This window comes from Salvia hispanica, chromosome 6 (genome assembly GCF_029641045.1).
Source record: "Salvia hispanica isolate PSC_SH4W2 chromosome 6, Shi_PSC_v1, whole genome shotgun sequence".
Taxonomy (NCBI): domain Eukaryota; kingdom Viridiplantae; phylum Streptophyta; class Magnoliopsida; order Lamiales; family Lamiaceae; genus Salvia; species Salvia hispanica.
The window spans coordinates 7659442-7686961 of NC_142697.1; the positions used below are offsets into that span (position 1 = coordinate 7659442).

Here is a 27520-nt window from a genome sequence, read left to right on the forward strand (position 1 = left end):
TCTCTCTCTCCAACAGGATATTGTCATTCCTTTAAAGGGTGTGACAATTTGAGTATTCAGAGTCAGGAATGAGATTACTCGTTTTGGACCTACTCCTTCCCTCCGTACCATAAGAGCATGAACTTTTGGTTAGACACGGGTTTTAATACACAATTGATAAAGAGAGAAATAGAAAGAAAAAGTAATTGGAGTATTGTGCGACGGACTAGAAAGGAAATAGTGTATATTTTTCTAGAATAGGCGGAGGAAGTACTTTTTATCATGCATTTGGATGGACAAGAGTGTGACATAATCATTATATGAGTTCTTGATTGAGTTGAGTTGTGTTATGGAAGCGTGTTGCCTTGAGAAATTAGTCACACCTTTATAACAATTGATTATACAAATAAAAACATAAAATAAAGAAGTTTTGAAATCAACTAGAGCGTACACATGTTGATCCATTTTACTGTCTGGCAGTTTTTATAATTGTGAATACACAACTAAAAACATTAAATAATACAACCCTCTAAGGGTGTCCATTATAGTTGGCCGGGCCAAGCCACAAAATGTGGCCAAGCCATAAAATCGTGGCCGGGCCACCAACGCCCATGTTTTACACTATAGTGGACATGCCCAAGTCACCAAATAATTTATTTTTTTCATTTTGTGTATATTTTAATTAAAAACGGGTATATTTATAGAATTTGTGTAGGAATGAGGTAAAAAAATGTGTATACTTATAGAATTTAAAAAAAAAAAAATCAAAAAATATGGAGAGGCGCGGCTCGTGGAGGAGAAGAAGAAGAAGAAATTAACTAAAGCATACACACATGTTGATCAATTTTATTGTCCTTATGACATTTTTTATAATTATGAATTAATTGTTTGAAAGGTTGACTAAATTATTTATTTATAGAAATGGTAATTTGGTGGTTACGCATAGCAATAATTAAACTTTAAAGTAACAAAAATATAATGTAACGTGCACCCATTTAATACTCAGTCGATCGTTAAAGAACTTGTTAGTATCTTTGAGCATCTTATAAGTTTGCCTCACTTTCTGATTTAAGTAGATCTAAACGTGAGTGATGGAAATATAAAAAGGAGGATCATATTTTTTTCTAACGTATTTAAATTTTTATAATTGGAATGAAATGCGAATAATAAGTAATGCTCGTAATTATCTGAGTCCTATGCTAAGACAAAGCGGGAAAAATATTTAGATGTAGTCACATGCACTCGCGGCGGGGGCTTACCACTGCCGAGCTAGGCAGTCCCACACTCGCCCTCACACCCCGTTCACGCCCATGTTCATCCTGAACCACTCTCGACCACCCTATTCTCTCAGAATCTACAAGAATAGACTATGTGTTAGTCATTTCATTAAAGCAAATCAAAGTGAAAGTAGGGACAACACACAAGATAATTTGTACCATAATAGCCACCATTCCTCTCCCAAAAATTTGACGACCAACTCTTTTATCCATTGTTCTAACACTGTCAGACGATGATAACTCTACTTATATGCGCTGAGAAAATCATAAAAAAATCAAAAGGAAAAAAATGAACAGTTGAAATTTAAAAAAAAAGCCCAAAAATAGTGAAGTATCTTTTTCGCCCCTAAAGAATGTGAAGTGCAAAAAATTTGTCTTCCAAAAAGTGTTGTCAAAACAAGGATATCTCTACTTAAATGCTTTTAGAAAAACCCTAAAAACCCAAAATGAAAAAAAATGTAGAAATTAAAAATAAGCCAAAAAAAGAGTAAATTATCTTCTTCGCCCCTGAAAGATTGAAGTGGCCAAAATTCGTCGTCCGAAAATGTCGTCAAAAAAAGGATAACTCTACTTATAAATGTTTAGAAAACCCTTAAAATTCAAAAAATGATAAAAAAAAATGAACTGTATAAATTAAAAATAACATAAAAATAGTAAATTACCTTTTTCGCCTCTAAATGATGTGACGTGGCCAAAATTCATCGTCCAAAAAATGTTGTTAAAACAAGCATAAATCTACTTAAATGCATATCGAAAACCCTAAAAACAACTCAAAAGGAAAAAATGAACAATAGAAATTAAAAAAAAAACTAAAAAAGAGTATATTATCTTTTTCTGCCCTGAACGATGTGATGTGGCCGAAATTCGCCGTCCGAAAAATGTTGTCAAAACGAGGATAACTCTACTTATAAACATTTAGAAAACTCTAAAAACTCAGAAGGAAAAAAATGAATAATAGAAATTAAAAAAAAAATTGTAAATTATCTTTTTCGTCCCTAACCGATGTGAAACACCCAAAATTCGTCGTCCGAAAAATGTTTTCAAAACCAGGATACCTCTATTTAAATGCATTTAGAAAAGTCTAAAAACTCAAACAAAAAAAAAAAAACAGTACAAATTGAAAATAAGCTCAAAAAAGAGTAAATTATCTTTTTTGCCCCTACATTATGTGAAGTAGCTCAAATTCGTCGTCTGAAAAATGTTATCAAAATCAGGATAACTCTCTTTAAATACATTACAAAACTCTACAAACTCAAAAGTGAAAAAACAAAGAACAGTAGGAATTAAAAATAAGCCAAAAAAGTAAATTATCTTTTTCACACCTAAATGATGAGAAGTGGCCCAAATTCGTCGTCCAAAAAATATTGTCAAAACATGGGTAACTCTACATATATGCGTTTAGAAATCCCTAAAACTCAAAAGAAAAAAAAAAACCAACATTATAAATAAAAAAAGCCTGAAAATAGTAAAGCATCTTTTTTGCCCATGCACGTTTTGAAGTGGTAAAAATTCGTCTTCCAAAAAATGTTGTCAAAACAAGGATACCTCTACATAAATGCGTTTAGAAAACCCTAACGATTCAAAAGATAAAATAAACAGTAGAAATTAAAAATAAGCCCAAAAAAGAGTAAATTGTCTTTTTCATCCCTAGACGATGTGAAGTGACCAAAATTCGTCGTCCAAAAAATGTTGTCAAAATAAAGATCACTCTACTTATAAACGTTTTAAAAACACTAAAAACTCAAAAGAAAAAAAAAACAAACAACAGAAATTAAAAATAAGCTAAAAAAAAGTAAATTATGTTTTTCACTCCTAAACGATGTGAAATGGCCAAAATTCGTCGTCAGCAAAATGTTGTCAGACGAAGATAACTCTACTTATATGCGCTGAGAAAATCATAAAAAAATCAAAAGGAAAAAAATGAACAGTTGAAATTTAAAAAAAAAGCCCAAAAATAGTGAAGTATCTTTTTCGCCCCTGAAGAATGTGAAGTGCAAAAAATTTGTCTTCCAAAAAGTGTTGTCAAAACAAGGATATCTCTACTTAAATGCTTTTAGAAAAACCCTAAAAACCCAAAATGAAAAAAAATGTAGAAATTAAAAATAAGCCAAAAAAAGAGTAAATTATCTTCTTCGCCCCTGAAAGATTGAAGTGGCCAAAATTCGTCGTCCGAAAATGTCGTCAAAAAAAGGATAACTCTACTTATAAATGTTTAGAAAACCCTTAAAATTCAAAAAATGATAAAAAAAAATGAACTGTATAAATTAAAAATAGCATAAAAATAGTAAATTACCTTTTTCGCCTCTAAATGATGTGACGTGGCCAAAATTCATCGTCCCAAAAAAGTTGTTAAAACAAGCATAAATCTACTTAAATGCATATCGAAAACCCTAAAAACAACTCAAAAGGAAAAAATGAACAATAGAAATTAAAAAAAAAAACTAAAAAAGAGTATATTATCTTTTTCTGCCCTGAACGATGTGATGTGGCCGAAATTCGCCGTCCGAAAAATGTTGTCAAAACGAGGATAACTCTACTTATAAACATTTAGAAAACTCTAAAAACTCAGAAGGAAAAAAATGAACAATAGAAATTAAAAAAAAAATTGTAAATTATCTTTTTCGTCCCTAACCGATGTGAAACACCGAAAATTCGTCGTCCGAAAAATGTTTTCAAAACCAGGATACCTCTATTTAAATGCATTTAGAAAAGTCTAAAAACTCAAACAAAAAAAAAAAAAAACAGTATAAATTGAAAATAAGCTCAAAAAAGAGTAAATTATCTTTTTTGCCCCTACATTATGTGAAGTAGCTCAAATTCGTCGTCTGAAAAATGTTATCAAAATCAGGATAACTCTCTTTAAATACATTAGAAAACTCTACAAACTCAAAAGTGAAAAAACAAAGAACAGTAGGAATTAAAAATAAGCCAAAAAAGTAAATTATCTTTTTCACACCTAAATGATGAGAAGTGGCCCAAATTCGTCGTCCAAAAAATATTGTCAAAACATGGGTAACTCTACATATATGCGTTTAGAAATCCCTAAAACTCAAAAAAAAAAAAACCAACATTATAAATAAAAAAAGCCTGAAAATAGTAAAGCATCTTTTTTGCCCATGCACGTTTTGAAGTGGTAAAAATTCGTCTTCCAAAAAATGTTGTCAAAACAAGGATACCTCTACATAAATGCGTTTAGAAAACCCTAACGATTCAAAAGATAAAATAAACAGTAGAAATTAAAAATAAGCCCAAAAAAGAGTAAATTGTCTTTTTCATCCCTAGACGATGTGAAGTGACCAAAATTCGTCGTCCAAAAAATGTTGTCAAAATAAAGATCACTCTACTTATAAACGTTTTAAAAACACTAAAAACTCAAAAGAAAAAAAAAAACAAACAGCAGAAATTAAAAATAAGCTAAAAAAAGAGTAAATTATGTTTTTCACTCCTAAACGATGTGAAATGGCCAAAATTCGTCGTCAGCAAAATGTTGTCAGACGAAGATAACTCTACTTATATGCGCTGAGAAAATCATAAAAAAATCAAAAGGAAAAAAATGAACAGTTGAAATTTAAAAAAAAAGCCCAAAAATAGTGAAGTATCTTTTTCGCCCCTGAAGAATGTGAAGTGCAAAAAATTTGTCTTCCAAAAAGTGTTGTCAAAACAAGGATATCTCTACTTAAATGCTTTTAGAAAAACCCTAAAAACCCAAAATGAAAAAAAATGTAGAAATTAAAAATAAGCCAAAAAAAGAGTAAATTATCTTCTTCGCCCCTGAAAGATTGAAGTGGCCAAAATTCGTCGTCCGAAAATGTCGTCAAAAAAAGGATAACTCTACTTATAAATGTTTAGAAAACCCTTAAAATTCAAAAAATGATAAAAAAAAATGAACTGTATAAATTAAAAATAGCATAAAAATAGTAAATTACCTTTTTCGCCTCTAAATGATGTGACGTGGCCAAAATTCATCGTCCAAAAAAAGTTGTTAAAACAAGCATAAATCTACTTAAATGCATATCGAAAACCCTAAAAACAACTCAAAAGGAAAAAATGAACAATAGAAATTAAAAAAAAAAACTAAAAAAGAGTATATTATCTTTTTCTGCCCTGAACGATGTGATGTGGCCGAAATTCGCCGTCCGAAAAATGTTGTCAAAACGAGGATAACTCTACTTATAAACATTTAGAAAACTCTAAAAACTCAGAAGGAAAAAAATGAACAATAGAAATTAAAAAAAAAATTGTAAATTATCTTTTTCGTCCCTAACCGATGTGAAACACCGAAAATTCGTCGTCCGAAAAATGTTTTCAAAACCAGGATACCTCTATTTAAATGCATTTAGAAAAGTCTAAAAACTCAAACAAAAAAAAAAAAAAAAACAGTATAAATTGAAAATAAGCTCAAAAAAGAGTAAATTATCTTTTTTGCCCCTACATTATGTGAAGTAGCTCAAATTCGTCGTCTGAAAAATGTTATCAAAATCAGGATAACTCTCTTTAAATACATTAGAAAACTCTACAAACTCAAAAGTGAAAAAACAAAGAACAGTAGGAATTAAAAATAAGCCAAAAAAGTAAATTATCTTTTTCACACCTAAATGATGAGAAGTGGCCCAAATTCGTCGTCCAAAAAATATTGTCAAAACATGGGTAACTCTACATATATGCGTTTAGAAATCCCTAAAACTCAAAAAAAAAAAAAAAACCAACATTATAAATAAAAAAAGCCTGAAAATAGTAAAGCATCTTTTTTGCCCATGCACGTTTTGAAGTGGTAAAAATTCGTCTTCCAAAAAATGTTGTCAAAACAAGGATACCTCTACATAAATGCGTTTAGAAAACCCTAACGATTCAAAAGATAAAATAAACAGTAGAAATTAAAAATAAGCCCAAAAAAGAGTAAATTGTCTTTTTCATCCCTAGACGATGTGAAGTGACCAAAATTCGTCCTCCAAAAAATGTTGTCAAAATAAAGATCACTCTACTTATAAACGTTTTAAAAACACTAAAAACTCAAAAGAAAAAAAAAACAAACAGCAGAAATTAAAAATAAGCTAAAAAAAGAGTAAATTATGTTTTTCACTCCTAAACGATGTGAAATGGCCAAAATTCGTCGTCAGCAAAATGTTGTCAGACGAAGATAACTCTACTTATATGCGCTGAGAAAATCATAAAAAAATCAAAAGGAAAAAAATGAACAGTTGAAATTTAAAAAAAAAGCCCAAAAATAGTGAAGTATCTTTTTCGCCCCTGAAGAATGTGAAGTGCAAAAAATTTGTCTTCCAAAAAGTGTTGTCAAAACAAGGATATCTCTACTTAAATGCTTTTAGAAAAACCCTAAAAACCCAAAATGAAAAAAAATGTAGAAATTAAAAATAAGCCAAAAAAAGAGTAAATTATCTTCTTCGCCCCTGAAAGATTGAAGTGGCCAAAATTCGTCGTCCGAAAATGTAACGACCCGCCCATTTAGGGTATAATAAATGCGGCGTTCGCTAACTAGGTAGACTTAAATGCATCAAAGAATCATAGGCTAGGGTTTCATTAAGAAAGGATTTGACCAAAGCATTAAATGAACAATTAAGTAGAGGAAGAATAATGCCTTAGCAAGAGAATCCATCAAAAGATTAAAAGCTTAACCAAGTTCTTCAAAAGAGAATATTTCTAACTGTTCATATTCCAAAACATACCCACGAAAATAAAAGTATTCATCCCAACCAAAAGATAACAATTTTTCATAAAATAGCGGAAGCGACCAAGAAGAAGTGAGGCTATGTATGAAGACACAACGACACCTTAAGTACCAACAGATCATCTTATTATTCTCTACTCAACACCGCCGCCCGCTCGTCACCACTCAACCTGCACATAAGGAAAACACATGCAGGGCTGAGTACGATAATCATACTCAATGGGCTCATTGCCGAAAACAGTTTTATCACAAATATAGTTATTATCATGCCATTTTCAAGTGTCCGTCGGGGTTTTAACTTTAGAAAGACCCGAGGCACCAAAATATCTTCTTTCTCAAATATCACGGTCGCGCAACCATTTTTCTCATAGACGTTTACCATATCCTCATTCTACATGACAAGGAATGCGGCCGCAATCCAGGTCACTAGACCGGCCGACCCGTACGCCAGCACTCGGTCTAACATTGGTGTACACTAACCCAAGTAGAGTTTGCGGCTCTACAAGGATCCGAATTCGATTATAACAATAGTGGCATAGCCACGAGGGATAGGCACGACAAAACAAATCAAGGCATGATAACACATCTTTCATTCTCATCAATATCATTTTAGGACAATGTCCTTATTTTAAAAGAAAGCCCACCTCGTTGGTTTAGCTCGATAGTATTCTTTTCTCCTCGTTTATCACGCTGAGAGCGCGAAGTATCACCTTTAAATTAGGCATATCACAAATCAGTTTCAATCATGGATTTCAAATCATGCATGATCTCACGTTTCCCTTTTTTTCCCATCGATTATTTTCAAAATCATCAATCAAAATCAAAGTATGATTAACATACCATTTTTATTTTAATAACAACTCCAAATTCACCATTAAATCGTGTCACGCATGAGTGTTCCACACACACAACATACGCACACGATCATCACACTTGTGCACGCCGACCGAGGCGTGCACACACACACACACACGGTCTCGCACACACACACACTTGCACACATATCCCAAAATTCATCAATTTATTTCCCCTTCACTCAATCTAAATGCATGTGGACTCAAGAATACCGATTAATCGGTAGAAGAGGAGAAGATCAATAAATAAAGTACCTTTTCCAAAAGAACGAACGGTAGAAACAAGGAATTAGTCTTGATTCTTCAATAATCTCTTGAATTTCACTTGAATTCTTCTCAATTGATGAAGAAATCTTGAAGAAAACTTGAAGAAAACTTGGAGAGAGTGGAGGAGTAATTTTCGAAAATAATGGAGAGTGGGCGCCGGTTTTGTGATCTCTAGGGTTAGGGTTTCTCTCCTATTTATAGAGTCACAAATAATAATATCCCATAATTAAATAAATCAAGATTTGGAAGATATGGAGAGATATGTTGGTTGAAATTGGCGTGAGGTAGGGGAGAGATATAGGGAATTCGAAATTCTTGGCTATATTATTAGCCTATGATTTATTTCAAATATTTCACGGAGTAGAATAATATATCACGGAGCAAGAATAAAATAAAATACTCCCCAATTTAATAGGAACTAGGCGTGACTTTTTCCTTTTCCAATAAGGAATAAATTCAAATCCTAATTTAATTTGGATATGGCAAGATATGGTAGATATTCTAGTATATTTATATTTATTCATGGAATAGAATAAATAAGGGATCAAATAAAATAATAAATAATTTCTCCCTCCCAATATATGAGATTTTCGAAAATCTCATGGGAAAATCAAAGTGGAAATTTCGAAAATTCCATGATGGAATTAAAGAGTATTTGGACTTTGGATTTAATTTGGATAATTATCCCAAACAAATAATTAAATCCAAGAATAATATTATTTCTTCTCCAATAAAGATAGTGGCCGAAAATTCCACATGATTTAAATAAATGCTCCTATTATTTTTCTCACTCATCCCTTAGCAAAATAAATAATAATTTCCCCACAATTATATTTCTCCGCATCAAAATATTCACATATTCCAAATCAATCATCTCTTCACTTTCACTTCATTTTCTCATCGCATTGACCTTTCAACGGCCACGTCATTTTTCCACATCTTTGACTATTCAATAGCCACGTCAACATTTCAACAAGTTGACTATTAAACTCAATTAAAATTCTCATACGCAATTAGGTCACAAAGACACTATGCAATTAATCACTCATCAAATAATCCACATATGATAGCATTTAAGGCATTTAATGCAAAAATTTTATAACCCGAAAATTAGGGTTTGAAAAAGTGGGGCGTTACATTCCACCACCCTTAAAAGAAATTTCGTCCCGAAATTTTGGTACCTCATGGAAATAGTTCCGGGTACAGTTCCTTCATCTTGTCCTCAAACTCCCATGTGGCTTCTTCATAATCGTGGTTCCTCCATAGCACTTTCACGCTAGCAATGGATTTATTTCTCAAATTCTGAACCTTCCGATCCAAGATCATTTGGGGTCTCTCTTCATAGCTCAAGTCGGAATTCAACGCGACTTCTTCGTAGTGAATCACGTGCTTTGGATCGAACACATATTTTCGCAACTGCGATACGTGAAAGACGTTGTGCACGTTTCCAAGACTTGGCGGTAGCGCCAATCGATAGGCTACGGGTCCTATTCCTTCTAGAATCTCGTAAGGCCCGATAAAACGTGGTTTCAATTTTCCTTTCACACCCAAACGTGTTATCCCTTTCGACGGGGACACTTTGAGAAAGACTTTATCACTGGCTTGGAATTGTAGGTCGGTTCGTCGGACGTCAGCGTATGACTTTTGTCTGTCCTGAGCTTCCTTTATTCTAGCACGAACTTGTCGTCCGACTTCAATCATTTCCTCGACTGCATCGGGTCCTAGCACCCGTCGCTCGCCAACTTTATCCCAGTAGAGTGGCGATCTACATTTTCTTCCGTATAAGGCTTCATATGGCGCCATGTTGATTGTTGCTTGGAAGCTGTTATTGTATGCAAATTCAATTAGCGGTAGTACGGTCTCCCAACTTCCGCCTCGGTCGAGCACTACGGCTCGTAGCATATCCTCGAGAGTTTGGATCGTCCTCTCGGATTGCCCATCATATTGCGGGTGAAAAGCCGTGCTGAAATTCAGTTGCGTTCCCAACTCGCGCTGTAGACTAATCCAAAATTTCGATGTGAACTTCGGGTCACGATCGGACGTAATTGTCACTGGGACTCCGTGCAATCGCACGATCTCTTTTATGTAGATCCGAGCTAGCTTGCTCGATCCATGGGTTACCGGAATCGGTATGAAATGCGCACTCTTGGTAAGGCGATCTATAATCACCCAAATTGCGGTGTTCCCACTTAGGGTCTTTGGCAAGGCCGTCGCAAAATCCATGGCGATATGCTCCCATTTCCACTCGGGTATCTCCAGTGGTTGTAATTTTCCATGCGGTCATTGATGTAATGCCTTCACCTGTTGGCAGGCTAAGCAACGTTCTACAAATGCCGCGATATCTTTCTTCATGCCATTCCACCAAAAGGATTTTTTCAAGTCTTGGTACATCTTTGTACTTCCAGGGTGAGCAGTGTATGGAGTTTCATGAGCTTCGCTCATGATCTCGTTCTTAAGTTCTTCGTTGTTTGGCACGCACAACCTTCCTTCAAAGGTGAGGGCGTTGTCGGACTCCTCACTAAATTTTCTGGATTCGCCGGTTCTCACCTCAATTCGAATTTCCTCGAGTTCCGCATCCATCCGTTGCGCTGCAACGATTCTCGTTTTCAGATCTGGTTTAACCACCAAAGTGGCAATTCGCCCTTCCACTGTTTCGGGTGCTATTATCACTTCCAATCGCATTCTGCTAAACTCTCGTATCAAGCTCTCTTCTTCCGTTAGGAAAGTAGCCATTTGCGAATGATCTCTGCGGCTCAAAGCATCTGCCACAACATTCGCTTTGCCGGGGTGGTAGTTAATGCCACAATCGTAGTCCTTCACTAATTCGAGCCATCTTCGTTGTCGCATAATCAAGTCTCTCTGCTCGAAGAAATACTTTAAGCTCTTGTGGTCCGTAAAGATTTCACATCTCACTCCGTAGAGATGATGCCTCCAAATCTTTAGGGCATGTACCACTGCTGCTAACTCCAAATCGTGCGTTGGGTAGTTCAACTCGTGTGGTCTTAATTGTCGCGACGCATAGGCAATCACTTTATTATTTTGCATCAAAACGCATCCTAATCCAACCTTTGAAGCATCGGTATAGACTACGTAATTCACTCCAGACTCGGGTACAGCTAACACTGGCGCGGTTGTCAATTTCTCCTTCAAGAGTTGAAAGCTTGCTTCACACTCTGGGGTCCAATTCACCTTGACTCCTTTCTTGAGTTGTTGCGTCATTGGTCTCGCTATCTTGGAGAATCCTTCAATGAATCTTCGGTAGTATCCTGCCAAACCTAGGAAACTCCAAATTTCGTTTGGTGTTGAAGGCGACTTCCATCGTTGTACCGCCTCGACCTTGGCGGGGTCCACTCGAATTCCTTCTGCCGACACAATGTGTCCTAGAAAATTCACTTCCTTTAGCCAAAATTCACACTTGCTGAATTTGGCGTACAACTTCTCGGTCCTCAACGTTTCCAACGTGATTCGTAGGTGCTCCTCATGCTCCTTCTCGTTCCTTGAGTAGACTAGCACGTCATCTATGAAGACTAAAACGAATTTATCCAAATACGGATGGAACACTCGATTCATCAAGTCCATGAACACTGCTGGGGCATTCGTTAGGCCGAACGGCATCACAACGAACTCGTAGTGTCCATATCTCGTACGAAAAGCAGTCTTCGGTATATCCTCCCTTCGAACTCGTAATTGGTGATATCCGGACCTCAAGTCCATTTTTGAAACACGCCTGCTCCTCGAAGTTGATCGAACAAGTCATCTATCCTTGGCAGTGGATATTTGTTCTTAAGAGTCAACATGTTTAACTCCCTATAATCGATGCACATCCTCATCGATCCGTCCTTCTTCTTCACGAAAAGTACTGGCGCCCCCCATGGCGAGACACTAGGTCTAATGAAACCTAAGTCCATGAGTTCTTGGAGTTGTACCTTTAACTCCTCCAACTCCTTTGGCGCCATTCTATACGGTGCCTTGGATACGGGTGCAGCTCCCGGTTCAAGGTCAATCGTGAACTCCAATTGTCGATCTGGCGGTGGTCCACGTAACACTTCGGGAAAAACGTCGGGAAAATCTTTCACAACAGCAACATCTTCCATCTTCTTCTCGTTTTTCTCCTCTCCATGGAGGTAGACAAGATAGGCAGTTCGCCCTTTTTTCATCATTGCAGTCGCTTGCAGCGCGGATATGATGGCGGTTCGCCGGTTCATCGCGATTCCGTGGTATATGGTGGGTTCTCTTCCCGGAGCTTGTAGAGATATCTGCCTCTCCTTACAACGAATCGTCGCAAAGTTCGTTGTCAACCAGTCCATTCCCAAGATTATATCGATATCCTCCATTTTTATGACTCGCAAGTCATGAGCAACTATCCTAAATTCTCCCATAAAAATTTCTATGTTCGAGCACGTTCTAGATATTTCTATCATTCCTCCTACTGGTGAGGACACCATCATTCTACGTTCAGATTCGCTTGTAGGCAAGCTCAAAGTATGCACACATAGTTCAGATATAAACGAGTGCGACGCGCCCGTATCAAACAACACAACAACAGGGGTGTTGAGAATTTCACCCATACCTGTCAAATTCCCTTTTTCACGATCCTCTTGCTCTTTCTTCGGCTTCTTCTGCTCCAACGCGAACGCTCTAGCTTGGGGAGGAAGTCTGGGGCGCTGAGGTTGTGGTTGTCGCGATGATGAGTCGCAATTTCCTCCCGATTCATTCTGCGGTGCCCTAGCTGGCTGACGGGATCCCTGATCGTTCTGCCTTGATCCCGATCCTCTCTTGTTATTCGGACACTCCCTGGAAAAATGACCGTTTCCTCCACAAGTGTAGCACTTGATCACGTTCTGGTATCGGCATTCTCCGAAATGATACTTAGAGCACACATTGCATTGTGGTGCCCTAGGTTGGTAGTCTCCTCTCTGGCTAGACGTGCGCTGCCCTCCCTCGTACTAGGACCGATGTTGGCTCGACTGGTGCCGTTTTCCATCATGCGAAGCTCTAGGCTCATCCCACTTCCGTTTCTCCCTCGAGTAGTGCGGTGGGGGTAACGACGAAGTAGCGATCTCCTTAGCTTTCTCCTTAGGCATTGCTGCCTCAATATCCAACGCGAGTGCCAAAGCTTTAGCGTATGTGAGTCTCCCTCGACTGGCCAATGACATCTTTATCTCGGACCTTAGTCCCTCGCGGAACTTGTCCGACAGCTTCTCGTCTGTGTCGACTTGATCAGGGGCGTATCGGGTCATGCTGTTGAGTGCTCGATCATACTCGGTCACCGTCATGCGTCCTTGCGTCTGATTGTTGAACTCGGATGCCTTCGCTTTCCGGTAGCTTTTCGGCACATACTTGTTGTATAGCTCGGTCTTGAAATCGTCCCACGTCATTGCTTCCACTTGGCCTTGTGTCAAGGTCTTTGTTCTAGTATCCCACCAAAAGTCGGCTGCCTCTGTTAGCTGATGAGTAACGCAACTCATCCGTTCCCTATCATTGCATCCCAAGATTGCGAAGATACGTTCTATTGCGCGGATCCAAGATTCGGCTTTGGCCGGTTCTCCAAGTCCATCGAACACGGGCGGTTTCTGTTCCAAGAACAGCTTCACTACTTCCCTATTAACCGGGGGTGGGGGAGGCGGTGGTGTCGGAATCGACTGCGTCACACTCTCCTCACTTGAAGGTGGAGGTGTCGGTTGACGGTTATGGCGTCTTGGCGGCATTCTGATTTATCAACACAAGAATTATTCCCATGATTCTAACGATAGTCACATGGTATAGTTGAAATAACAAGGTTCATGGTTCAATTGTTTTGGAATATATGGCCAAGCGCAAGATATCATAAGTTCGTCACGTAGACGGATTGCAAAGAGTAGTGTCAATCAACATGGTTACCAAAAAAATTGGTTGCATCAAGGTCAATCAAAAAGATCATCGTCTCCTATCATCAAAGTAATGGCACTTAGGAAATAGTTGTACAGCTTTTAAGTGGCGGATACTGGGCGTCATAAGGTATTCAAAAAATGGTGATACTATAAGAGGCATGATGTGATGATGTGATAATATAGTGATAGATAATTTGTACCATGTACGAAAGGCAATCCATTGAATCCAAAATAAATATCTCCCCATGGCATATAAATCAAAAACGTTGCCTCATAGAGGTCTTAGTATCAATGCAGAAAAACGAAAGAGTAGCAAAAACATAAGGTAGCAAATCAATCCAAAAACATGGGGGAAAGCAAAAACAAATATTCCACGACTATCAATCCTAATCGATGTCGTTCATATCCTCCTCGGGGTCATCATCCTCATCCATCTCCAAAGCGGGTCCTTCCTCGTCCGGTTCCTCATTCTCGCCATATTCACCAACATCCGGGGGCGGCGGTGTTATCGCACGCATATCCTCCACATTTCCGTGGATAACCAAAGGATGTGCCACATTAGCCTTAAGCCTTGGCCTATTAGGGACACGATCAACATGCGGCTCCTTATCGTGACGATACCTCCATCGGCGGGCCTGTCCCGGCGGATACTTGTGGAGGGACTAAGCGGCGGTCCATCCCTCGCAGCTGCCATGGCTGGGAGTAGCACTCCAATCAATCCGATTATATCGCCTCGAGGCTTGTACTCCGGCGGACTGAACCACGTATATGGCAATGCAGCTTGGGCAGTCCATTCGCTCCAAGGACTCGGCAGAGTGTGGATCAATCTCGAGATCCCTGCGTGATGGGTAACTCCTCCATACGCGTATGCATCCATCCAACGATCGTAGAATTCGGTGACGTAGGTTAGGAGAAAGGACTTTCCATCCCACTCAAACTCTTGGTAGGTTTCGACAGGGAAAACCTTGTTCTTTGCGTAACGATCGCGCATCGGTGCGTAATAATGATTAAGCATCTACAAAAGAAATCTCAGCATCAGAACAAGGATCGAAGAAAATATCAATAGTGTATAAGATTTCAACTGATGCTGAGAGTACGATGGATATATATATATATATATGTGTATACGTCGAACGACGAAGGTGTGGAGGTAATATCATATCAAGAAATAACGGAATTTTCATTCCGTGCCAAAAGGTGTGCATATGTATATATGTTTTCACGTTTCAGCGCTTCACAATTCGTTCTCATAAGCCGCTCGCCTCGTATTCGGCGTTGGATGCCTCCAAGTTCGATATTATCACAAAATTTTCATTCACGGCACGACTTACAACTAGGTATAGCAGCGTGCTCAAGTTTGTTCTCATAAAGGTCGTTCATCACATTTCACGCAAATCACAATCACATAGAATTTCATAGAGTTTTATTGTTCAACTCATAACAGTCTCAACATATAATCACTTGCATAACAACATTTATTTTGCATAATCACATTTCGCAAATTTCACATGCAAGCATAATCATCACAATTTTCCAAATATATATCAACATCTCCCATTCGCTTCAACTTCCCATATTTCATAATTCAAATCAATATTCAAGAGATACTTGTTACCTTATTCATCGTGGTTGAGCGGAGACGAGTTGCGGTGTTGAGTCTTCGACGATTATCCATTAATCAATTTATACAACTTTCAAATTTTATTACAACAAGACTCTTGGGTCCAGAGCGAAAAGAACTGAGGCTCTGATACCAACTGTAACGACCCGCCCATTTAGGGTATAATAAATGCGGCGTTCGCTAACTAGGTAGACTTAAATGCATCAAAGAATCATAGGCTAGGGTTTCATTAAGAAAGGATTTGACCAAAGCATTAAATGAACAATTAAGTAGAGGAAGAATAATGCCTTAGCAAGAGAATCCATCAAAAGATTAAAAGCTTAACCAAGTTCTTCAAAAGAGAATATTTCTAACTGTTCATATTCCAAAACATACCCACGAAAATAAAAGTATTCATCCCAACCAAAAGATAACAATTTTTCATAAAATAGCGGAAGCGACCAAGAAAGAAGTGAGGCTATGTATGAAGACACAACGACACCTTAAGTACCAACAGATCATCTTATTATTCTCTACTCAACACCGCCGCCCGCTCGTCACCACTCAACCTGCACATAAGGAAAACACATGCAGGGCTGAGTACGATAATCATACTCAATGGGTTCATTGCCGAAAACAGTTTTATCACAAATATAGTTATTATCATGCCATTTTCAAGTGTCCGTCGGGGTTTTAACTTTAGAAAGACCCGAGGCACCAAAATATCTTCTTTCTCAAATATCACGGTCGCGCAACCATTTTTCTCATAGACGTTTACCATATCCTCATTCTACATGACAAGGAATGCGGCCGCAATCCAGGTCACTAGACCGGCCGACCCGTACGCCAGCACTCGGTCTAACATTGGTGTACACTAACCCAAGTAGAGTTTGCGGCTCTACAAGGATCCAAATTCGATTATAACAATAGTGGCATAGCCACGAGGGATAGGCACGACAAAACAAATCAAGGCATGATAACACATCTTTCATTCTCATCAATATCATTTTAGGACAATGTCCTTATTTTAAAAGAAAGCCCACCTCGTTGGTTTAGCTCGATAGTATTCTTTTCTCCTCGTTTATCACGCTGAGAGCGCGAAGTATCACCTTTAAATTAGGCATATCACAAATCAGTTTCAATCATGGATTTCAAATCATGCATGATCTCACGTTTCCCTTTTTTTCCCATCGATTATTTTCAAAATCATCAATCAAAATCAAAGTATGATTAACATACCATTTTTATTTTAATAACAACTCCAAATTCACCATTAAATCGTGTCACGCATGAGTGTTCCACACACACAACATACGCACACGATCATCACACTTGTGCACGCCGACCGAGGCGTGCACACACACACACACACGGTCTCGCACACACACACACTTGCACACATATCCCAAAATTCATCAATTTATTTCCCCTTCACTCAATCTAAATGCATGTGGACTCAAGAATACCGATTAATCGGTAGAAGAGGAGAAGATCAATAAATAAAGTACCTTTTCCAAAAGAACGAACGGTAGAAACAAGGAATTAGTCTTGATTCTTCAATAATCTCTTGAATTTCACTTGAATTCTTCTCAATTGATGAAGAAATCTTGAAGAAAACTTGAAGAAAACTTGGAGAGAGTGGAGGAGTAATTTTCGAAAATAATGGAGAGTGGGCGCCGGTTTTGTGATCTCTAGGGTTAGGGTTTCTCTCCTATTTATAGAGTCACAAATAATAATATCCCATAATTAAATAAATCAAGATTTGGAAGATATGGAGAGATATGTTGGTTGAAATTGGCGTGAGGTAGGGGAGAGATATAGGGAATTCGAAATTCTTGGCTATATTATTAGCCTATGATTTATTTCAAATATTTCACGGAGTAGAATAATATATCACGGAGCAAGAATAAAATAAAATACTCCCCAATTTAATAGGAACTAGGCGTGACTTTTTCCTTTTCCAATAAGGAATAAATTCAAATCCTAATTTAATTTGGATATGGCAAGATATGGTAGATATTCTAGTATATTTATATTTATTCATGGAATAGAATAAATAAGGGATCAAATAAAATAATAAATAATTTCTCCCTCCCAATATATGAGATTTTCGAAAATCTCATGGGAAAATCAAAGTGGAAATTTCGAAAATTCCATGATGGAATTAAAGAGTATTTGGACTTTGGATTTAATTTGGATAATTATCCCAAACAAATAATTAAATCCAAGAATAATATTATTTCTTCTCCAATAAAGATAGTGGCCGAAAATTCCACATGATTTAAATAAATGCTCCTATTATTTTTCTCACTCATCCCTTAGCAAAATAAATAATAATTTCCCCACAATTATATTTCTCCGCATCAAAATATTCACATATTCCAAATCAATCATCTCTTCACTTTCACTTCATTTTCTCATCGCATTGACCTTTCAACGGCCACGTCATTTTTCCACATCTTTGACTATTCAATAGCCACGTCAACATTTCAACAAGTTGACTATTAAACTCAATTAAAATTCTCATACGCAATTAGGTCACAAAGACACTATGCAATTAATCACTCATCAAATAATCCACATATGATAGCATTTAAGGCATTTAATGCAAAAATTTTATAACCCGAAAATTAGGGTTTGAAAAAGTGGGGCGTTACATTCCACCACCCTTAAAAGAAATTTCGTCCCGAAATTTTGGTACCTCATGGAAATAGTTCCGGGTACAGTTCCTTCATCTTGTCCTCAAACTCCCATGTGGCTTCTTCATAATCGTGGTTCCTCCATAGCACTTTCACGCTAGCAATGGATTTATTTCTCAAATTCTGAACCTTCCGATCCAAGATCATTTGGGGTCTCTCTTCATAGCTCAAGTCGGAATTCAACGCGACTTCTTCGTAGTGAATCACGTGCTTTGGATCGAACACATATTTTCGCAACTGCGATACGTGAAAGACGTTGTGCACGTTTCCAAGACTTGGCGGTAGCGCCAATCGATAGGCTACGGGTCCTATTCCTTCTAGAATCTCGTAAGGCCCGATAAAACGTGGTTTCAATTTTCCTTTCACACCCAAACGTGTTATCCCTTTCGACGGGGACACTTTGAGAAAGACTTTATCACTGGCTTGGAATTGTAGGTCGGTTCGTCGGACGTCAGCGTATGACTTTTGTCTGTCCTGAGCTTCCTTTATTCTAGCACGAACTTGTCGTCCGACTTCAATCATTTCCTCGACTGCATCGGGTCCTAGCACCCGTCGCTCGCCAACTTTATCCCAGTAGAGTGGCGATCTACATTTTCTTCCGTATAAGGCTTCATATGGCGCCATGTTGATTGTTGCTTGGAAGCTGTTATTGTATGCAAATTCAATTAGCGGTAGTACGGTCTCCCAACTTCCGCCTCGGTCGAGCACTACGGCTCGTAGCATATCCTCGAGAGTTTGGATCGTCCTCTCGGATTGCCCATCATATTGCGGGTGAAAAGCCGTGCTGAAATTCAGTTGCGTTCCCAACTCGCGCTGTAGACTAATCCAAAATTTCGATGTGAACTTCGGGTCACGATCGGACGTAATTGTCACTGGGACTCCGTGACAGTAGGAATTAAAAATAAGCCATAAAAGTAAATTATCTTTTTCACACCTAAATGATGAGAAGTGGCCCAAATTCGTCGTCCAAAAAATATTGTCAAAACATGGGTAACTCTACATATATGCGTTTAGAAATCCCTAAAACTCAAAAAAAAAAAAACCAACATTATAAATAAAAAAAGCCTGAAAATAGTAAAGCATCTTTTTTGCCCATGCACGTTTTGAAGTGGTAAAAATTCGTCTTCCAAAAAATGTTGTCAAAACAAGGATACCTCTACATAAATGCGTTTAGAAAACCCTAACGATTCAAAAGATAAAATAAACAGTAGAAATTAAAAATAAGCCCAAAAAAGAGTAAATTGTCTTTTTCATCCCTAGACGATGTGAAGTGACCAAAATTCGTCGTCCAAAAAATGTTGTCAAAATAAAGATCACTCTACTTATAAACGTTTTAAAAACACTAAAAACTCAAAAGAAAAAAAAAACAAACAGCAGAAATTAAAAATTATCTAAAAAAAGAGTAAATTATGTTTTTCACTCCTAAACGATGTGAAATGGCCAAAATTCGTCGTCAGCAAAATGTTGTCAGACGAAGATAACTCTACTTATATGCGCTGAGAAAATCATAAAAAAATCAAAAGGAAAAAAATGAACAGTTGAAATTTAAAAAAAAAGCCCAAAAATAGTGAAGTATCTTTTTCGCCCCTGAAGAATGTGAAGTGCAAAAAATTTGTCTTCCAAAAAGTGTTGTCAAAACAAGGATATCTCTACTTAAATGCTTTTAGAAAAACCCTAAAAACCCAAAATGAAAAAAAATGTAGAAATTAAAAATAAGCCAAAAAAAGAGTAAATTATCTTCTTCGCCCCTGAAAGATTGAAGTGGCCAAAATTCGTCGTCCGAAAATGTCGTTAAAAAAAGGATAACTCTACTTATAAATGTTTAGAAAACCCTTAAAATTCAAAAAATGATAAAAAAAAATGAACTGTATAAATTAAAAATAGCATAAAAATAGTAAATTACCTTTTTCGCCTCTAAATGATGTGACGTGGCCAAAATTCATCGTCCAAAAAATGTTGTTAAAACAAGCATAAATCTACTTAAATGCATATCGAAAACCCTAAAAACAACTCAAAAGGAAAAAATGAACAATAGAAATTAAAAAAAAAACTAAAAAAGAGTATATTATCTTTTTCTGCCCTGAACGATGTGATGTGGCCGAAATTCGCCGTCCGAAAAATGTTGTCAAAACGAGGATAACTCTACTTATAAACATTTAGAAAACCCTAAAAACTCAGAAGGAAAAAAATGAACAATAGAAATTAAAAAAAAAATTGTAAATTATCTTTTTTGTCCCTAACCGATGTGAAACACCCAAAATTCGTCGTCCGAAAAATGTTTTCAAAACCAGGATACCTCTATTTAAATGCATTTAGAAAAGTCTAAAAACTCAAACAAAAAAAAAACAATAGAAATTGAAAATAAGCTCAAAAAAGAGTAAATTATCTTTTTTGCCCCTACATTATGTGAAGTAGCTCAAATTCGTCGTCTGAAAAATGTTATCAAAATCAGGATAACTCTCTTTAAATACATTAGAAAACTCTACAAACTCAAAAGTGAAAAAACAAAGAACAGTAGGAATTAAAAATAAGCCAAAAAAGTAAATTATCTTTTTCACACCTAAATGATGAGAAGTGGCCCAAATTCGTCGTCCAAAAAATATTGTCAAAACATGGGTAACTCTACATATATGCGTTTAGAAATCCCTAAAACTCAAAAAAAAAAAAAACCAACATTATAAATAAAAAAAGCCTGAAAATAGTAAAGCATCTTTTTTGCCCATGCACGTTTTGAAGTGGTAAAAATTCGTCTTCCAAAAAATGTTGTCAAAACAAGGATACCTCTACATAAATGCGTTTAGAAAACCCTAACGATTCAAAAGATAAAATAAACAGTAGAAATTAAAAATAAGCCCAAAAAAGAGTAAATTGTCTTTTTCATCCCTAGACGATGTGAAGTGACCAAAATTCGTCGTCCAAAAAATGTTGTCAAAATAAAGATCACTCTACTTATAAACGTTTTAAAAACACTAAAAACTCAAAAGAAAAAAAAAACAAACAGCATAAATTAAAAATAAGCTAAAAAAAGAGTAAATTATGTTTTTCACTCCTAAACGATGTGAAATGGCCAAAATTCGTCGTCAGCAAAATGTTGTCAGACGAAGATAACTCTACTTATATGAGCTGAGAAAATCATAAAAAAATCAAAAGGAAAAAAATGAACAGTTGAAATTAAAAAAAAAAGCCCAAAAATAGTGAAGTATCTTTTTCGCCCCTAAAGAATGTGAAGTGCAAAAAATTTGTCTTCCAAAAAGTGTTGTCAAAACAAGGATATCTCTACTTAAATGCTTTTAGAAAAACCCTAAAAACCCAAAATGAAAAAAATGTAGAAATTAAAAATAAGCCAAAAAAAGAGTAAATTATCTTCTTCGCCCCTGAAAGATTGAAGTGGCCAAAATTCGTCGTCCGAAAATGTCGTCAAAAAAAGGATAACTCTACTCATAAATGTTTAGAAAACCCTTAAAATTCAAAAAATGATAAAAAAGAATGAACTGTATAAATTAAAAATAGCATAAAAATAGTAAATTACTTTTTTCGCCTCTAAATGATGTGACGTGGCCAAAATTCATCGTCCAAAAAATGTTGTTAAAACAAGCATAAATCTACTTAAATGCATATCGAAAACCCTAAAAACAACTCAAAAGGAAAAAATGAACAATAGAAATTAAAAAAAAAAAAAAACTAAAAAAGAGTATATTATCTTTTTCTGCCCTGAATGATGTGATGTGGCCGAAATTCGCCGTCCGAAAAATGTTGTCAAAACGAGGATAACTCTACTTATAAACATTTAGAAAACTCTAAAAACTCAGAAGGAAAAAAATGAACAATAGAAATTAAAAAAAAATTGTAAATTATCTTTTTCGTCCCTAAACGATGTGAAACACCCAAAATTCGTCGTCCGAAAAATGTTTTCAAAACCAGGATACCTCTATTTAAATGCATTTGAAAAAGTCTAAAAACTCAAACAAAAAAAAAACAGTAGAAATTGAAAATAAGCTCAAAAAAGAGTAAATTATCTTTTTTGCCCCTACATTATGTGAAGTAGCTCAAATTCGTCGTCTAAAAAATGTTATCAAAATCAGGATAACTCTCTTTAAATACATTAGAAAACTCTACAAACTCAAAAGTGAAAAAACAAAGAACAGTAGGAATTATCTTTTTCACACCTAAATGATGAGAAGTGGCCCAAATTCGTCGTCTAAAAAATATTGTCAAAACATGGGTAACTCTACATATATGCGTTTAGAAATCCCTAAAACTCAAAAAAAAAAAAAAAAAACCAACATTATAAATAAAAAAAGCCTGAAAATAGTAAAGCATCTTTTTTGCCCATGCACGTTTTGAAGTGGTAAAAATTCGTCTTCCAAAAAATGTTGTCAAAACAAGGTACCTCTACATAAATGCGTTTAGAAAACCCTAACGATTCAAAAGATAAAATAAACAGTAAAAATTAAAAATAAGCACAAAAAAGAGTAAATTGTCTTTTTCATCCCTAGACGATGTGAAGTGACCAAAATTTGTCGTCCAAAAAATGTTGTCAAAATAAAGATCACTCTACTTATAAACGTTTTAAAAACACTAAAAACTCAAAAGAAAAAAAAAACAAACAGCAGAAATTAAAAATAAGCTAAAAAAAGAGTAAATTATGTTTTTCACTCCTAAACGATGTGAAATGGCCAAAATTCGTCGTCAGCAAAATGTTGTCAGACGAAGATAACTCTACTTATATGCGCTGAGAAAATCATAAAAATATCAAAAGGAAAAAAATGAACAGTTGAAATTTAAAAAAAAAGCCCAAAAATAGTGAAGTATCTTTTTCGCCCCTGAAGAATGTGAAGTGCAAAAAATTTGTCATCCAAAAAGTGTTGTCAAAACAAGGATATCTCTACTTAAATGCTTTTAGAAAAACCCTAAAAACCCAAAATGAAAAAAAAATGTAGAAATTAAAAATAAGCCAAAAAAAGAGTAAATTATCTTCTTCGCCCCTGAAAGATTGAAGTGGCCAAAATTCGTCGTCCGAAAATGTCGTCAAAAAAAGGATAACTCTACTTATAAATGTTTAGAAAACCCTTAAAATTCAAAAAATGATAAAAAAAAATGAACTGTATAAATTAAAAATAGCATAAAAATAGTAAATTACCTTTTTCGCCTATAAATGATGTGACGTGGCCAAAATTCATCGTCCAAAAAATGTTGTTAAAACAAGCATAAATCTACTTAAATGCATATCGAAAACCCTAAAAACAACTCAAAAGGAAAAAATGAACAATAGAAATTAAAAAAAAAACTAAAAAAGAGTATATTATCTTTTTCTGCCCTGAACGATGTGATGTGGCCGAAATTCGCCGTCCGAAAAATGTTGTCAAAACGAGGATAACTCTACTTATAAACATTTAGAAAACTCTAAAAACTCATAAGGAAAAAAATGAACAATAGAAATTAAAAAAAAAATTGTAAATTATCTTTTTCGTCCCTAACCGATGTGAAACACCCAAAATTCGTCGTCCGAAAAATGTTTTCAAAACCAGGATACCTCTATTTAAATGCATCTAGAAAAGTCTAAAAACTCAAACAAAAAAAAAACAGTAGAAATTAAAAATAAGCTCAAAAAAGAGTAAATTATATTTTTTGCCCCTACATTATGTGAAGTAGCTCAAATTCGTCGTCTGAAAAATGTTATCAAAATCAGGATAACTCTCTTTAAATACATTAGAAAACTCTACAATCTCAAAAGTGAAAAAACAAAGAACAGTAGGAATTAAAAATAAGCCAAAAAAGTAAATTATCTTTTTCACACCTAAATGATGAGAAGTGGCCCAAATTCGTCGTCCAAAAAATATTGTCAAAACATGGGTAACTCTACATATATGCGTTTAGAAATCCCTAAAACTCAAAAGAAAAAAAAAAACCAACATTATAAATAAAAAAAGCCTGAAAATAGTAAAGCATCTTTTTTGCCCATGCACGTTTTGAAGTGGTAAAAATTCGTCTTCCAAAAAATGTTGTCAAAACAAGGATACCTCTACATAAATGCGTTTAGAAAACCCTAACGATTCAAAAGATAAAATAAACAGTAGAAATTAAAAATAAGCCCAAAAAAGAGTAAATTGTCTTTTTCATCCCTAGACGATGTGAAGTGACCAAAATTCGTCGTCCAAAAAATGTTGTCAAAATAAAGATCACTCTACTTATAAACGTTTTAAAAACACTAAAAACTCAAAAGAAAAAAAAAACAAACAGCATAAATTAAAAATAAGCTAAAAAAAGAGTAAATTATGTTTTTCACTCCTAAACGATGTGAAATGGCCAAAATTCGTCGTCAGCAAAATGTTGTCAGACGAAGATAACTCTACTTATATGCGCTGAGAAAATCATAAAAAAATCAAAAGGAAAAAAATGAACAGTTGAAATTTAAAAAAAAAGCCCAAAAATAGTGAAGTATCTTTTTCGCCCCTGAAGAATGTGAGGTGCAAAAAATTTGTCATCCAAAAAGTGTTGTCAAAACAAGGATATCTCTACTTAAATGCTTTTAGAAAAACCCTAAAAACACAAAAATGAAAAAAAAATGTAGAAATTAAAAATAAGCCAAAAAAAGAGTAACTTATCTTCTTCGCCCCTGAAAGATTGAAGTGGCCAAAATTCGTCGTCCGAAAATGTCGTCAAAAAAAGGATAACTCTACTTATAAATGTTTAGAAAACCCTTAAAATTCAAAAAATGATAAAAAAAAAATGAACTGTATAAATTAAAAATAGCATAAAAATAGTAAATTACCTTTTTCGCCTCTAAATGATGTGACGTGGCCAAAATTCATCGTCCAAAAAATGTTGTTAAAACAAGCATAAATCTACTTAAATGCATATCGAAAACCCTAAAAACAACTCAAAAGGAAAAAATGAACAATAGAAATTAAAAAAATAACTAAAAAAGAGTATATTATCTTTTTCTGCCCTGAACGATGTGATGTGGCCGAAATTCGCCGTACGAAAAATGTTGTCAAAACGAGGATAACTCTACTTATAAACATTTAGAAAACTCTAAAAACTCAGAAGGAAAAAAATGAACAATAGAAATTAAAAAACAAATTGTAAATTATCTTTTTCGTCCCTAACCGATGTGAAACACCCAAAATTCGTCGTCCGAAAAATGTTTTCAAAACCAGGATACCTCTATTTAAATGCATTTAGAAAAGTCTAAAAACTCAAACAAAAAAGAAAAAAAAAACAGTAGAAATTGAAAATAAGCTCAAAAAAGAGTAAATTATCTTTTTTGCCCCTACATTATGTGAAGTAGCTCAAATCCGTCGTCTGAAAAATGTTATCAAAATCAGGATAACTCTCTTTAAATACATTAGAAAACTCTACAAACTCAAAAGTGAAAAAACAAAGAACAGTAGGAATTAAAAATAAGCCAAAAAAGTAAATTATCTTTTTCACACCTAAATGATGAGAAGTGGCCCAAATTCGTCGTCCAAAAAATATTGTCAAAACATGGGTAACTCTACATATATGCGTTTAGAAATCCCTAAAACTCAAAAAAAAAAAAAAAACCAACATTATAAATAAAAAAAGCCTGAAAATAGTAAAGCATCTTTTTTGCCCATGCACGTTTTGAAGTGGTAAAAATTCGTCTTCCAAAAAATGTTGTCAAAACAAGGATACCTCTACATAAATGCGTTTAGAAAACCCTAACGATTCAAAAGATAAAATAAACAGTAGAAATTAAAAATAAGCCCAAAAAAGAGTAAATTGTCTTTTTCATCCCTAGACGATGCGAAGTGACCAAAATTCGTCGTCCAAAAAATGTTGTCAAAATAAAGATCACTCTACTTATAAATGTTTTAAAAACACTAAAAACTCAAAAGAAAAAAAAAACAAACAGCAGAAATTAAAAATAAGCTAAAAAAAGAGTAAATTATGTTTTTCACTCCTAAACGATGTGAAATGGCCAAAATTCGTCGTCAGCAAAATGTTGTCAGACGAAGATAACTCTACTTATATGCGCTGAGAAAATCATAAAAAAATCAAAAGGAAAAAAATGAACAGTTGAAATTAAAAAAAAAGCCCAAAAATAGTGAAGTATCTTTTTCGCCCCTAAAGAATGTGAAGTGCAAAAAATTTGTCTTCCAAAAAGTGTTGTCAAAACAAGGATATCTCTACTTAAATGCTTTTAGAAAAACCCTAAAAACCCAAAATGAAAAAAATGTAGAAATTAAAAATAAGCCAAAAAAAGAGTAAATTATCTTCTTCGCCCCTGAAAGATTGAAGTGGCCAAAATTCGTCGTCCGAAAATGTCGTCAAAAAAAGGATAACTCTACTTATAAATGTTTAGAAAACCCTTAAAATTCAAAAAATGATAAAAAAAAATGAACTGTATAAATTAAAAATAGCATAAAAATAGTAAATTACCTTTTTCGCCTCTAAATGATGTGACGTGGCCAAAATTCATCGTCCAAAAAATGTTGTTAAAACAATCATAAATCTACTTAAATGCATATCGAAAACCCTAAAAACAACTCAAAAGGAAAAAATGAACAATAGAAATTAAAAAAAAAAAACTAAAAAAGAGTATATTATCTTTTTCTGCCCTGAATGATGTGATGTGGCCGAAATTCGCCGTCCGAAAAATGTTGTCAAAACGAGGATAACTCTACTTATAAACATTTAGAAAACTCTAAAAACTCAGAAGGAAAAAAATGAACAATAGAAATTAAAAAAAATATTGTAAATTATCTTTTTCGTCCCTAAACGATGTGAAACACCTAAAATTCGTCGTCCGAAAAATGTTTTCAAAACCAGGATACCTCTATTTAAATGCATTTGGAAAAGTCTAAAAACTCAAACAAAAAAAAAACAGTAGAAATTGAAAATAAGCTCAAAAAAGAGTAAATTATCTTTTTTGCCCCTACATTATGTGAAGTAGCTCAAATTCGTCGTCTGAAAAATGTTATCAAAATCAGGATAACTCTCTTTAAATACATTAGAAAACTCTACAAACTCAAAAGTGAAAAAACAAAGAACAGTAGGAATTATCTTTTTCACACCTAAATGATGAGAAGTGGCCCAAATTCGTCGTCCAAAAAATATTGTCAAAACATGGGTAACTCTACATATATGCGTTTAGAAATCCCTAAAACTCAAAAAAAAAAAAAAACCAACATTATAAATAAAAAAAGCCTGAAAATAGTAAAGCATCTTTTTTGCCCATGCACGTTTTGAAGTGGTAAAAATTCGTCTTCCAAAATATGTTGTCAAAACAAGGATACCTCTACATAAATGCGTTTAGAAAAC

The 27520-nt window shown here is 35.0% G+C and overlaps 1 protein-coding gene across 1 annotated transcript in view; it reads right to left on the reverse strand.

The window, feature by feature from the left end:
* Nucleotides 1–1211: 1211 nt before the first annotated feature.
* The window catches only part of LOC148923140 (uncharacterized), a 36592-nt gene continuing 10283 nt past the window's right edge, over nt 1212–27520 (reverse strand). Inside the window, exon 2 of the mRNA XM_089061408.1 lies at nt 1212–1333. Coding sequence (XP_088917534.1) covers nt 1212–1333 — 122 coding nt within the window. The remainder of the gene's footprint in view (nt 1334–27520) is intronic.